The sequence below is a fragment of the Dermacentor andersoni genome, chromosome 1 (assembly GCF_023375885.2).
Source record: "Dermacentor andersoni chromosome 1, qqDerAnde1_hic_scaffold, whole genome shotgun sequence".
In the NCBI taxonomy this organism is placed as follows: domain Eukaryota; kingdom Metazoa; phylum Arthropoda; class Arachnida; order Ixodida; family Ixodidae; genus Dermacentor; species Dermacentor andersoni.
The window spans coordinates 302,398,278-302,414,089 of record NC_092814.1 but is presented as its reverse complement, the minus strand read 5'-3'; the positions used below and the strand labels follow the sequence as shown (position 1 = coordinate 302,414,089).

Sequence of the window (15,812 nt, the reverse complement as noted above, 5' to 3'; positions counted from 1 at the left end):
CTGTGGCAGGGGCTCGGCCTTGTAGCATAGACGCTGCTGACTCAGGAACAGGACAGGGCTCGGTTAGCGTCGGTTGCTCAGAAATATGCACGACCGAGGTCGGCACCGCTTTCACAGGATCCAGACAACCAAGATGAGTCAAATCTTGCTTCTTGCCAGGAAACTGTGGTGATGGAGTTGGCAAGTCTTCCACAGAAGCACAGTCGGTACTATTGGGAGTTTGGCACGGACTCTGGGTAGAGCGATCATACCGCCCCGCGGAAGCTGCATTCAGTAGGTACTTTGTCATCTTTGGTAGCTTCTTTTCACGCTCTTCTCTTTCTAACTTCGCCTTTCGTTTAGACGCACCACTTTGATGCTTCCGACCGAGCATTTTCGCATGAATGGATGCTAATTGTTCACCGGGCACTTCGTCAGACCGACGCGACCGCAGGTGTCCAACGGTGGCCGTCCCGATGACTGGCGCACGCTGCCTGGATGATCCGTGGCTGACCGAGAGTGGTGCGTCCCCCGGGAGCTCCTCAGCGTGCGGGCTTATGCAAGCTTAACCGGCGGCTCGGGGCTGAATCGCACCCCGCGATCAACTTCCTTTTATAGACGCGCGCCGCGTCTGTCTGTTACTAGCGCCAAAGCAGGCGTTTACATACGCATAGAGTTCCTTGTACAAATTCCCTCCTTTTCCGTACAAACTCAATCATTCACCCGTTCCGGTCTCATCATCCTATTGGCTTGGAAGAATCGTCTGTTTTGGGAGGTTCTCGATTTTTCTTTCGCCTCGTCGACGCCGAGAGCGAGAACGAATGGGAGAGGGCGACTCCTAGCGCGAGCGAAGTTACGCGCCCTCTGTCGCCCCTGAGTCATTTTTTTCTACTTTTTTCTGGAAAGTTCCGCGGCCAGTCTGACCTACTTTTTCCGTCGAGCGCGTGCGAGGGGGCGCGGCCACTACACAGGAATGGGCCCTGGAGACAGGCCTTTCTGTCCAGCTCTCCAACTTCCCCCTTCACTCTTCCACAACCCTAGCCCGAACAGTGAACATTCCATGCCCCACGGCACGCGGACAAAAGCACGTGTGACGTCTTCTTTCCTTTCCTGCCTAGACTCTGTCATCAGACTCATCATCATCTGCAATCGGACTCATCCTCCCCCGCCCAAATTACCATCAAGGTAAAGAAAAGTCGAATGGGAGGCACTGCTGGGCACTGCAGCCCATCTTTTCTATGAGAAGGACAGCGGCGGAACTACTTGAGAGGTGGAGGGTGGCGTGGTGGTGACGAGGCGCAAGGGAGATTTAGGTCCTCACCCCACATTATATGTTTAAGGTGTTGCCCCCTTGCCCCTCCTCTCCAGACATCACTGGACAGACGGACTGACAGGAAACCACGAAAACTCTTCCAAGCAAACGCACCTCGCTTCGTAAGAAAGAGGGCCCCGCCGGGGTGGGGGGGGGGGATTCCTGTTTTTGCAGCTCGACAAGCTCTCCCCAAATGATCAGGCTAAACGCGTGCTGTTACATTAGGCGGGGGGCCCCGTCTGCTCGTTCTGGTTTTCTCGCTTCATACATGTCGCTCGAAGTTCCGTTGCCCATGGTTCCATATACTAAGCAGGTAAGAATAAATGGGCCCCCTTCTCCTACTATCCGAGATGAGGCCCTGAACTGCAGCCCCCCTTGCCCCCCCTTTATACAGCGCTGCTTATGTCTACGAACTCAGTGAATTGTCAAGCATCGAGTTATGCATTGGCATCGAATATAATGGCTGCTGTGTGAAATTAAAATTGCAGGGGCGCTTTGCATACGTTTATTGTTTTGGATATGCCTGTGCATTTGCTAATATGAATCGGCGTTTCAGAGTTTTGTCATATGAACAGCTAAATCACCCTTCCTCTGCGGGTTACAAGCGTAATGTGTGCCTCTTGATACTGCGTGACAGATCAAAATGTGTTTATCGCTTTAATATTTTTAGTAGAGAAATAAAGTATCAAAATAAAACGTTGCTTTAATTCCGTGTTACCAGTCGTCTGTTGTATACAAAACAAAGAGTTGGTCTAATAAACTAATAACTGCATTCTAACTGCGACTTTTACATGCCTTCAAGAATCTAAAATGCTAGATTTCAAACTGCAGCACTAATCGAGTCTGTCACAAATGAACTACATTGCGCACCTCATAAATGAAAATAAGTCCATGCCTTTTAGTAAGCTTAGATGCAAGCCACAGTGAACTTTCTTGTTATTATTGAAATGTGGGTAAGCGTACCATAACAAGCCTTGTTGCCCTTTCTTAAAGGCAGATCCAGTCATATCCATTGAACTGGAGGAACATATTTTGATCCCTACTGAGCATCATGTTTGCAGATCTGATCCTCAAATTATGGCTTGAGCAGTGGCACAACCAGAGATGGTGCGGGGGGCACACTGGGCACGTGCTTAGGATGTATTGATTAGCAGGAGTATTTGAACATTGGTGCCGAATGAGGATTAACTGTTGGTTATTTCCTTTTTTTTTAATATAACAATTGAAGTTAATTTAGCCCTTGACTCTTGCAGTCGTTTAGATGTTTCGCAAGCATTTCAGTAGGAATGCTAAGAACTAAAACTTTCTTTTAGTGCCATGACCTTGACTGTCTTGATGTTCTTTTACGCCATGTCCTCGTGTTGACGTTTGCACATAATATTTTTTCAGGCACCCACTTTATATAACGCAAGAAGGCAGCTGCAAGGACACAAGGATGTCAAAGAACCAGCCAAGCGCGACTTCCCGTAGTGCAGAGAAGCGGACGCCAAAGAATCGAAATACATTGCCATGCAATTTGGACAAGAAAAATAGAATGTGGGTATATTGGGTGTACCATTTGATTAAATGTCAACGAAATCAAAATAGAGTATGTCACACCAAGATAAAAATTCACACGTGCTCTAGGCAGTCATCTTAACATGGTATAATTATGTATTGTCTCTGATGGAAAAGCCAAAATCAAGTATGCTCTCTAGACACAAACACATAGGAGGAAGTGTCATTGAAAAGTAAGAAATGTGTTTTAAAAAAGCTGATGAGTTGTGAGAAGTGACTACTTTTTGTCTTGTCTCTCAACAGATATATCCAGGGGATAAAAAAAGGTGGTACAATGTAATAGCATATTTGCTTAGTGACATGATACATAATTGCAATGACCACGGTGCCTGTGTTCACTATGAACAGCAAGAGCTCATGCTTGGTTAGGTGCTTACATACATCTAACATTTAACTGCTTTAATAGATTTTATTTAACAGCATGTGAATGCGAGGGTACAAATAGAAACCACTGTGATTCTGTATTTTAAACGCTGACATGAAGCAGGCAGATTTTCATGTCTTCCTTTTGTCTAGTTTTTTACACTTAAATTTAGAATTATGGCTTCCTTTTAGGTTCCAGAAAGGGAAAGCACTGGGGGAAGAGAATCCCATGTTTAAGAAGCCATTATCGATTACGTGCATGCTCACGAAACCAGTTCATTAGAACCGCTCGTGCCTCCCGAAGCGAAAGCAAGGAGCAATCAAAGCCTTTAACAGCGTACACCGTGGTGCACACCTTACGTCTTGGAAGCCCAAGAGTCACTTGGAATTGAAAATTATTTTAAAAATGTGAAATTGTGGCTTATCCAATCTACTTGCCAACGAAGTATGCTAGTGGAGGTAGAGATGTGTTCAATGCAAATAACAGACCATCTGAGTAGAACACTTGTTCATCATTTGGCGGCTGTGAACATATAGTGTTAAGCAAAAGCCCCTTATTTTCATGGCTTCTGTAGACATGTCTTCTGGACTTAAGATAAAGTGCACAGTGAGGTGATGTACTAATGTTCCTAGACACATATGTACTTGTTTTGAGAGGAAGATTCTGTAAGTGCGATAATTTTTCTTACTTCAGCGCATCTTAACCACTTCAGTAGCAAAAAAGCTTTGGTTTCAGGTAGTTGGTTCATTGTGCAAGTGTATGCATAGTCATATGCAAAATCCACGTGCATGGAAGGGATATGTGAAACAGGATGGTGCCATTCTCAGTTCATGTTTTGCTTCTTTGTTTGTATTTTTCGTGCACTTCCCTGCCTGTACTTATGCTTATGTTGCCTTTGCTGCATCATATTCATCACATATGAATTTTGGTTTACATCTGAAGCCATGCTATACATTAGTTAGATTGCATATTCAACGAGTCACAATAATTGATCTTGTAATTGTGCAAGCTGCTCCTCAGAAGTATAGCATTCTTACCATAATGGGGATGAAAAGCTACCATATGACAAGAAATTTGATGCGCAAGATTTTAATGCCAATGCTCCTTGCAGTTTTATACTCATTTGCTACACGCTAGATAATATTGTAAATTTAATTTTATTTATTTGTGAGAAAGTGTAATGGATGAATTAGAACAGCCAAGGAAACTACTTTCGTGAGGAGGCCAACCGAATAAGAAATATAATACGCCTCTGTACCGGTGAGACCGGGCAGGATATTGCTGCAAAACCACGACAAGCCACACTTAGAAACAATGGGGTGCAGCCCATAGATGAATAACTTTATGTGAAATATAAGCAAAGCTAGCAAGACTTGCGGCCTCACATGAGAATATACAGCACATGTCTAAATGCACTGTACTCTCGGTCAGAACATCCATACGCCGTACAGGACGTGATCAAATGAGCTGCCGTCTTAGAATATGGCACACTAAAAAAGTTTCTTGCACAATTTATCTACATTACCAGCCCCACGCTTAACAGCTCATCTGGCAACCTCTGCCGTATAAGTGCACGCGTTTTGTGCCAGAAATGCGTTTGCTGGCCAGTAATGTGGCGCATATTTCTCTTCGATCATACTGTCAATACTTTGTGAGGTTGCACACGTTTGTTTACGTTCAACTTCCAATTGTATACTTTATTTTTGAAAAGAAGGAGCCAATTGAAATGAAACGATATTTCTACTCTAATACTGATGAAACATTAGAGAATATACTTATGTTTTATTACAAGATGGTTTCTAAAATTCATGGGCATCATGGTAATCTGATATTATGTGTTTGTCAGTATGTTTCTCAAATTATTATTCAGTTTTTCTTGTGATTGATCAATAAAGATTTCGACTTTTTAAGAGAGAAAATGTTTCGTTTGAGTAACTCGGCTACTACAAATTACATCCCATTCACCAAGCATAAGTGCAGAAGCTGCTTATGAAGGAATCAAATATTCCCCAAATGTAAGTATTGCGAATCCCTTCAAACGTGACCATGGATCTACAGCGTGCTTTCACACTACTGGGAAGAGTACTAGTACTCTGTTCTGAAGGAGTACAAGCAGCCTGTTCGGGGGAGTAGAAACATTCGCCTTGGAGGAGTAGAAGTACTCGGTTTGGAGGAGTAGAAGCACTCGGTCTGGGGGAGTACTATTACCCCCGTGGGTAGAGTATTAGCAATCTGTACAAGGGTACTAGCAGTCCCTGTGGGGAGAGTATTGGCACTGTGCGGAAAAGCACTAGCACTCCCTTGCGGTGGAGTAACAAAACTCTGTCAGGAGGAGTTGGCCTACTCTCTCAAAGAGGGTCGATCTACTCTCGAAAAGAGAGTGAAATATGGCGCAAGCAGATACTCTCACAAGGAAAGTGCCCGGAACTCTCTGTTTTTAGAGTGTAGCTATAGCGTTGCGCTGCTGGGCACGAGGTCACGCGTTTGATCCTGGCAGCGGCGGCTGTATTCCGATGGGGGCAGAATGCGAATGCGCTCGTATACTCAGATTGGAGTGCACGTTAAATACCCGCAGGTGGACAAAAAAACAAAAATCAGAGCCATCCCCCCTTGTGAAGGGGGATGACCAACGGAGTTGTATTATGGCGATAAATATGTTAATACTAAATATGTTGACTGAAAATAAAATACACATACCACAATGAATTTCGCTTTTTTCCCGCGATTTTGTTGTTTCAATAAACTGCACATTCAATGCTTTTTTTAAAAAAGCTTTTTAACATTCTTTCGTTTGCTTTTTTGGATTTATTATTCGGTCACGAAGGTGTCTATCGCTTTATGATCGCTATATTATACGGCCAGTGGCTCTGTGGTGACACTGGAAAGATTCTAGGCCAATGTGAGGTCTATACACGACCGCTGACGCGTCGTGGGCACAGTGATGTTTGCGTAACATTGAACGCAGAGCCTTTCCCAGAGAAACGCCACGAACCACTTTCCGCATGGCCGGGACACGTCTATGTTGAAATGACCCACAATTACGATGGGTGTGGAGTCCGTGGGGGTGATCCAGCTAAAGGTGCGTACGCTTGGCGTTTGCGGCACGATCTTCGTACGTATTACGTGCCGCCCGCCGTCGGCGCGCACATTTTCGCTTCCGTTGACGATGGTGGTCTTTGTAGGCGCGCTGTTCTTCCGCAGTCCTCACCACAAGCGGCCTACCCATTGCACCCATTGTACGGGTGGAAGGGAACTGAGATAAGATTACGTGGTGCGCCTATACAGCCCGTTACGTCCAACCGCAATCCATACTAAACAGTGTCTATTCCGGATTTAGTTTCTTTATTACGATGTTTTCTTTATCACAACACGTTTTGACACTACTCGCGATTAAACGCAGCTGTGGCATACCCGGCGATACGCTTTTGCTTTATGCTTTAGCTTTTTTAGCTGTGGGGTGGCCGCCATCTTTTCTGCCTACGCACACAAACCGCCAGGACCTAGCGTATAACAGCTCCACTGTAATAAAGCAGAATTCTCCACTACGTCATCCTTTATAGTCAGATCATAGTTTTTGCGCCGGAAGCCCCAGAATTTAATTAATTTAATCGAGCACATACCTATTGGTACATTCCCAATCGCATACCCAGTGACCCAAGTCGTGTATTAGGGCACGTGACCAATTGCACAACCCAGTGGCGCTTTTTGTTGTCTACTCAGCAAGACGGCTGCCGATTTCTTTTTTTTTTTTTGAGCAAGCAATACTTTCCGTAGGTCGACATGTGGCGCAGCATAACACTTCGGTGAGCGCTTGGGCTGATCGTGCGTTCGAATTCCCAGCACATTGCCCCGGTTTGCGCCGGTGCAAGAATCCCGTTTGAGCAGCACGCGTAGCGATACCGCCTTCGCAGGTCGCTGTATTTGGAAACTAATCCCACAAATGGGACAGCGGGGTTAGTGTAGCCTCTCCCAGTCTGTCACTCCTGAAGGAAACAGGGTGGCCGGCGGGCGGACGCTTGTGCCCAATTTGTGTTCCGGTAGGTGTCCGGCGGAGGGGGCTCCCAAGGAACCACCTTCCGTAGCTGAAGCGGACACCCTAATGCGGTGATGCGAACTTGTATTAGAAGTAGCCAGAGAAGCAGTAATGTTACTCAATCGAGCGCAAAAAGTTGTCGTCGTGAACTGGCAGGCTCCACAGCCAATCCTACACTTCATGGACATAGATTTGTTGCGCCATAATTGAAGCCCCGAGTTCAGTAGAAAAACAATTTTAAAATTTTCATTCAGAGGTAAGTTTCATAGTAAGGCTGTATCCGCTATTTCAGGTTTCGCATATTCCACATAATATTTTAGGGCCACTTTCAAATCTGTGATTATGACACAGCCTTTTTATGCCTGCCGAAGTACATGCAGAATGGTATCTTTACGCCGTAGAGTTCAGCTAACGTTGAAGGCGTCATTCACTCGAAGCTGAACGTGAATCAATGACTTGTAGGTCATTTATGTTTTTTCATACGACAATGAAACATTGTGGAAAAGTCAACGAATAATGTTGATAACATTTGCAAAATTATCAAATCACATGAAGTAATAGCTAAGGAAAAGCTGGCTCCCATGATTCGACTTTTAGTTAGCTCACGCCAGCTGTAGCGTCTATCGACTCCAGTGCTTGATCATTTTGAAACTGCGTACATATTAACTTTCAAGCGGGCTCCCAATGAAGTAGACGAGAGACAACCGCTCGTACAAAAAACGGCTCGTCAGCGAAGGCCGTTTCTTGGCACCCTGATCACTGTATATAAGATCCCACATTTATGAACACATACGAATGTTATCGCAATCACGGCAAAAGTGAGACAGAATATGGTGATTTTCTGCGATAGCCCATCTTCCCGCTGTATGAAGTTTTTAGTACTTTGAAGGAAGAAAAGACACGTATACTACACGCAACCCTGTAAGGCCACAACCTTGTACGGCTTAAAAAGGTTAAAACAGCTAACGCTGCAGCATACCGATTCAATGGCGAGACAAGAAGGCACAACTAAAGCAATCTTTTAAACTTTCGCTGCTACCTAACCATACCATAAAATATAACCTGAAAAAATATCTAATTGGAGCTTTACATGTGCCGGTGACTCCTGACTTGAGTAGGTAACTTCAGTAGCTTACAGTTTCAGCCCTACCCTAAAAAGTAGTTAACATCGGGCCGCCGCGCTAATCGCTGACGGTGACCCAGGCTTATTAATCAGTTATCGATGTAAGCTTACGTCCGGCCCTCATTAGGGTGTCCAAAGTATGCTTTTTGGTGAAGCAATAACACGAGAATTTGTCTTAAACAACTCTTAAAGAACTGAGATGGAAAATTAATTATGTAGAAGCAGCTGCGTAGACATATACAATAACAATGGAGTAGCCGAATTGTTTTGAAATAATGTCGTTACAGGAAGTTACAGATGTTTGATGAACGGTTATGCCGCTAGCGCGGTTTATCGCTCACCTTCACGACCCTCTCCACGGGCTCTGTCTCCCCCTTGTCGCGTAACGTAATGTCACGTGGGCACTCTTTTCTTGTTTGGGATTACCCCGAGTCCGCGGTTTCCGACTACCCGCTGTCGCCGGGCCGTGCTGCTGCGAAGTTGGTGCTGTGCCATGATGGACTCTGCAATGCGCAACTGTCCATCTCGAAAGGCTGGCTAGAGTAACGGACACGCACGGCAACGCCCCCTGCCAACCATCCCCATAAGATAGGAAGACCCGCTGTCGCAGACCTCGTCGGACAGGCAATGCGCAGGGCGTCATCCTGAATCAGCGGCGTCGAGTCTTCTGTCGAGTCTATACCGTCGCTTCCATTAAGTGCCTTTGCCAAGCAAGCAAATCCATTCCATGGCCCTTGTCGCACCGCGGACGTGCGCATCAACACGAGCGACGTTCTTTTGGTTGATCGCAACGCCAAACACGAAAACGCGGGAGAAGACGATGTAAGAACGACTGTTCACGAAATAAGAGTGCTGGGGCACCAATCGGAACGCAAATCAAAGCGCGGTCGTGGGTGGTGCACACACAGGTAAACACGCTAACGAGGCGGAATAAGTTGATTGCGCTCGACAAACAAGCGAAACGACCAGGAAGAGCGGGCGTGCGAGAACGTGGCAACTGCTGCTAAGGCGTGCTTGCAGATGGATAAGAACTGACGTTCCTGCCACATCGATCAATCGAGACCATTTGCCATTTGCGCTGACGACGCCACGCTTATGACCCTGCTGGTTTTACAACGCGTGAAAACGGGGCCCGAAAGGCCAGGAGAGGAGCACGAGGTCGTTCCTCGAATTTGCAGCTCCACCGCGGCGCGTAGCTAGCCCTGCCATGTTAACCGCCACGGCGTTCTGTGCACGACGTGCGTGTTTAATTAAATAAAAGTGTTATAAATGTGAGAAACGCTTTCTTTAGAAGAGCCATTTATGTTTCAGTGAGCGAGGGCAGGTTAGTGTGAGCCTCCTTTCTACTGTAGCTGCGGCGGCTGAGCGCGTCCTATTTTAGAGGCACTGGGTTTGAACGCCGGCAGACCGGATATAGCTGATAGCTTCATGTACGCTGTGCTCTCGCGCGCCTAGTTCGCGTTGAAGCGAGTGGCAGCACGAAGGGAAAATCGCTCGCCGCTGCTGCCGCCGCTCTTTACGCCAGTGTTCTGATAGCGAGTGTCTGCGGTCATCGAGTGAGATGTGTTTCTGCGTGCATGCACCCGCGCGACAACGTGTTTGTTAATTTAGTCCCTGCCGCTTATGCAGCTGATAAAACGGCTAACCTTACATCGTATAGCTGCCTAATAATTTTCTATTGCAATCAATGTTTTGCCCTGCGGGCGAAACTGGGACTTTCTTATTTACACCGAATTTTTTCACGTTCCGAGCATCAATGCGCTGCTGTCTGGGGAGGCTGAATAACGCCACCTGGAGTCACAGACTCGCACGTAAGAGGACAGGCGGCTGAAGACGAGGCCATGCGCTGATAAGAGACTCGTAGTAGCGTCGTACCTAACGCCTCAAATTAAAGGCGCTTTTTGTTAATTTCGTGACACTATTAAGGTCAGCGATAGCTTAAGGTACGTGAAATGACCACAGCTTTTACGTCTACAGACAACGAGCTGCGATGCAACAAGTTACTGCACATAACTATAAGATACCGCTTTTAACACCAAAAGCAGTGAAACCGGCTCACTGAGTTGAAAATGTGGCATTATCTCTCGACATGATATATAGAGTCACTTCCTGGGAAGCTCCGTGTGTAACAACGTGTCTAAGTGGGCTATCCGCTACTCTACATCAGAATAACAGGCAATTTTTCACGTTACCAAACGTTTCTTCATTAAGAGCAGCAAAGCGGGAGGATACGCCGCGCAGTTAAGCAAGAAATTCGCGAGAAGAGGCCCCACCATGGTGACTGAATCTTGGTTCGCCCAGAAGTCGTCGTTCATATCGGTGGGGCGTACGACGGTGGGCTTGGGGACCCGGATGTGCGCCGACGAAGTGCGGTAGCAGACAACGACAATGCAGGCCGGCACCAGGAATCCCAGCACAAAGTAGACCACCGTGAACGACTTGTAGCTGGCATCGTTGTGTCGCCAGTCAATCGTGCATGACTGAAACGAAGGCTCCATTCCGTACCTGCGACAGAAAGCCCGGCACACGTGAGTAAAGCGGAAACTCAACTTTACAAGCAGTGGTATCGGTTTCGAGCACGGTCACTTGAGTACTTATAGTTTTTTCTGTTGTACTTTTTTCTCATACGGTAGTTCACTACTATGCTCGCGGACAACTGCCTGTGGCATTGAAGGCAAAAGCGCGGAGCAAGAGAGCACAAGTAAGGACGCTCCTGAATATAATCCCTCATTCTGGGGTACAGAAAACATAAACAACATACTTATTATTGAATCAAGGCATCATATACGTAAATCTACCTCACGTTCGACTCAATTTCCTGCTTCCCTCTTTCGTGTTTTGGGCGAATGTGTAACCGCCGGTCGTGGACGCTATGCTGATTCAGTACCGGTTCCAAGAAATTGAAGGCGCTGTCAAATTCCGCCGGACTACTCGGCGCAATAACACACGTCCTGAAGCGGTGACAATCTTATTTGGTTTGGTGTATTAAGCACGTTTCATCAGGTGAAATAGTCCACCTGCAGGTACACGCATCAATAAACAACGAAATGGTCGGTATATCGCTTTATCTAATTTTAGCATTAATTTGGTATTCGTGGTACATTCAGCATCGCGAATATCGAAACGTCCTTTAAGGCACAATTTTGGTTCAGAATTATAGAATTAGATACGTGTTTCAATAGCATAGTACCATACCAGGCACTTAGGCAATAAATCTGACCCACGTGGTTTGCACATCACATGGCAGGTGGATGAGCCTCGTGGGCTATAGGCACCCAAGCACGGTACCGCAGGTTAGACGATGCACAGTAGCGATAATTTGCTCGACAGAAAAGCTTAAAAATGCAATGCCACTACAAGGTGTCCAGGCGGCCACAAGACGCCGTGGTGTTTATATGTTGAGGTCACTCTTTAAGCAATCGATTTTCTTTATCACGACGTCAAAACTGCGTGAGCAGGGACGACATCACGAGCGCCGACTAAAGGTCACATCATGTCATGACGTCAGTTTAGCTATCGGTTATTTTGTTTTTGTACAAAAACGAGTGTATGTATATTTGATACATTACCGAGTTTCAAGGTAATAATTATTACGTTAATAGGAGACACATGTGCGCAATTATGAGCAAGCAAAATACAAATGAAGATATTTAAAAAAAGTATAGCTACAGCTCGAACAAATGCCATGTACAGTAGCGTACATAATAAAGCAATACTGGCATCAACTCCCCAAACAAGGAAATAATGAATGAAATTTTCCGCACAAAGTTGAAGCTCGAGAGAGTCCGTTGTGGCACTACACTCTTAAACAAATGTACGCCCTTTGGGTCGTATATTGCCGCGCAACAGTAATCGTCATTCGTCTTGCTAGCGTTTCCTTTCTGGAAAACGCTGCGCTCGCTACTTTTCTGTCGAGAATGCTCTGTCATGCTGATAACGCGCATGCTGTTCGTGAGTTGGACGCACAGGGCTCGTAGCGTTAAGGTACGGCCTCACTTGCGGAAATAAGCGCGGGGCTTTGCGCGCGCTTAAAAACGCGCGCCGCGAAAGGCGCTTTCGCGGCAAGAATTCGCCAGAATAACAGCCTGGGCTTGTTGGTTTTCTATCCCGGTGTTAACAGCGCAAAACGTAGACGGGACGCGAGACTAGAAGACGACATCACAAGCACTGCCGGAATAAGCGCGCCAAGTGAGGACGTACTACCTTCAGAGAAAGGAAACGCGGACAAGACTGATGAGGATTATCGTGTGGAAAATATACACCTCAAAGGTTGCACATTTGTTTAAGAGTGTACAAAAAAAAAGAATGCGTGGCGTATATTTATGCACAGAAACTGTGTTCGCAAGAAATTTATGCGCACAGTCATGAAAGTTTAATAATTCATGCACAATATATACGGAAGATCGCTTAAGGCAATCCCGGACTTTTTCTTTTTTTAGGATTACGCAACATGTTTAGGCAAGTGAAACGTGAAGAAGTGGTCTCTTTTCTGGAGATAATCTCCCTTGAAAATGACGCACTTAAGTATTTCGGCAGCGCACGGATCCCAGGTGCATAGAAATTTATCGGCTTTCGCCGCAGCCCGCTTGACCTCATCGTCCCTGCTAAAGCGCTGACCTACCTGGAACTCTCTCAATGGTCCAAACAAGTGATAGTATGTTCGAAAGAGGTCATGGCCATATGGCGGATACGGCAGTGCTTACCCACTGCACTGTAAAGAAATGTACACCCTTAAAAGTGAAAAAGGGTGTAAATAAGTCTATTACTCGCACCCTTATGGTGTCAGTTATATAAACCACACCCTAAGGGTGTGAGTTATAGACAGCTTTACACCCTTTTTCAATTTTAAGGGTGCAAATTATTTTACAGTGTGATAGCCTGGTAAGCGCACATTGCACGGTGCGCGGTATTCTGGCGCGCAGTGTTTTGGATGAAAAGGACGCCCGCGTGGTATTCAAGTCCTACAGTTTTTTTGTGAGTGTAATGTTTATACGTTGGAGCAGTTGTCGGTACAGTACTAACTGTTGATACTCTCAACACTGGGGAGGAAATCAACATAAAAGAAATTACGCAGATTCAACGCGCATTTTGGAACCTGTGTGAACCGAAGCTCTCGTGAAGCGGTTAATCAAGCGCTATGAATTTGCCCACTTCATCTTTGTCGTAGTGAAAACTCACGCGCGCGCACGTGCTCTCGTCACCCGTGCTATATGCAATGTGACACCCGCGGCGATAGCCAGCTTTGTTTGCTGGAACGGATATTAAACACAGCTATGCAGACCCTGCCAGATCGTGCCATCGTTTTCCCACACGTAGCAACAATGGTTGTGCCTGTCGGTGCAGGGTTTCTGCAGCGAAACACCGCGTTCCCCCACATCGCGTAAGCGTGCCTCCGCGTGTCAATTGTCCGAACGCCCGCTGAGAAGTACCTGCGAAACGCTAGTGGCTCTGATGTAAGGAGGGCCCGCACACGCGCCAAGACGAGTCCGTGGTCGGGACACAGGGAAAACCTGCTATTGATTGTGCGGCGCACGTTGCAGCTCGACGCTGCGAGGGGGGCGGGGGGACCCAGACGCGCCGCTTCAGCAACAGGAGACCGAGGCGACAACGCCGACAAACACGCGCAGTTCAACAGTGCGAAGCGGATGCACAACGCGTTCGCCGTGAGCATGCTGCAGTACGCGAACGCGAGGCCAACGCCAGACGATAACGCCGATAAGACCTTGTTGTTCTAGCCGATGCTGCAGCGTAATCATCGAGTTCTTTCTCTCCATGTGTGTATGCGCACGTCACTCCACACGTGTTTATTTATCCACGATATGCTTACTGCAGCTCATACTGTCTTACTTCGTGCAACATTATAACATGCTGCTATCGCACTCACTGTTCCGTCCTTGTGATTTTTTAAAATAAATAAGTGAAGAAAATTGTTCCACGGTCGGCTTATAATAGAGGACCTCTAGCACAAAAGGCCTGACGCTGTTACCGTTACGCCACGTACGCCTGTGAGCAAAAGTATACGGACGAGGGACTGCGCGATAGAACTGATTTTCTCCTTTGCCAGTGAGTGCAACTTAGGGCCAAACAATGAAATCTTCCTTACCTCAGTAAGGAGGCCTTCATTGCGGTGCCGCCACCATATGTCACTCTGAAAGCTTCCTTATTGAGGGGTCCTCAGTGAATGTTTCCTTGGTGCTTCTTCAGCGTAAGGTAGCTCTGAACCTACCTTCATGCGTCCTTAAGCCGCTCCTGGCCCTGAACGAGCGCTTCACCTCACTGCTTAGCCACGTGACGTTTGCGTGCGCATGCGCGCTGTCGCTTGCCGGTAGCGAGGCGCGAGCACGGTACCATAGAGTTTCTCACTATAACACCTAGAGGGTAATCTGGCGCCACCGTCTATGGGAGTTTCTTAAGGGGGCACCGTGCCGTCATGGGAATGACGCTATATGTGTCTGCGAGGCTCGTGTTGGCTGGTGTTGTAAGAGGCTTCGTCTAAAACGTGGATATGGCTACGCAAATAACGCGTTCTCAAAGTAAAATCTTCATAAAATGTTTCAATTCACGCATATGACATCTTTACTCACCCACGATGCATGACCAAGCGAAGAAAAGCAAGAACAGACGACCAACTGTTTCAAAGCGAGCGCGAACATTGTCGTCGGTTCTCCAACTTTAGCGGCCCGCTGATACTTTTTACGTAACATATAGTCGTACACGCAATAACAAGTTCTCATAATTAAACAAAACATGTTTTCGCGTAATAATAAAGCTAAAACAGCTTTTCACGTGCTGTTCTAGTAGAAAATGAATCATTGTGACAGACGGAACGGTACTTGCCAAGCGCGTCTTCAAGGTGTCCTGTCTCTACGAGAACGATGCCAATCCGAATCCACAATATACCGGCATTCCCATGCATACCACAGCGCAGCAGCGCCAGATTTCCCTCTAGGTAATGTAGTGAGAAACTCTATGCACGGTACGTCTTGCCAGGCATGTTCATTTCATCCACACGTTCGGCATGAGTAGCGTTCCTAGGCGTTGCTAGGCGTTGCCCGACGCCGGAGTGCCAGCGTTGCTGGAGCCCATCGGGTTTTGTGCTGCAATGTGGTACTTTCTCATGTTCAGTAAACAAAACTAGAAGAAAGCGTGCACGCGTCCCTATATATGCTCATCCATTTAAACATTATGCGACTATACGACATCCATTTATTGAAGAATTGTGTTCGCGTAAAGCTTTTAAGAGATCCTCTCGAACCCAGGCACGCGGCACCCATTCCTTACGTGAGGACGGGCGAAGGGAGCTTTCAGAGTACGCTTGCTTCCTCCATCAGGCCTTCGCTGTAACGAGGCCTCACGTAAGGTTAGAAAGCAGTCGGAGGAAAGGAACGTTTCATTGTTTGGGCCTTAAACTTAAAGACTGCAGTCGAAACTCGGCGTTGCGGAT

At 46.7% G+C, this 15,812-nt stretch overlaps 1 protein-coding gene across 1 annotated transcript in view; it reads right to left on the bottom strand.

The window, feature by feature from the left end:
• LOC126547884 (visual pigment-like receptor peropsin) overlaps positions 1 to 15,812 on the bottom strand; it is a 694,884-nt gene that overhangs the window by 39,595 nt on the left and 639,477 nt on the right. The window contains exon 5 of the mRNA XM_050195912.2: positions 10,642 to 10,873. Within this exon, the coding sequence (XP_050051869.1) occupies positions 10,642 to 10,873 (232 nt within the window). The remainder of the gene's footprint in view (positions 1 to 10,641; positions 10,874 to 15,812) is intronic.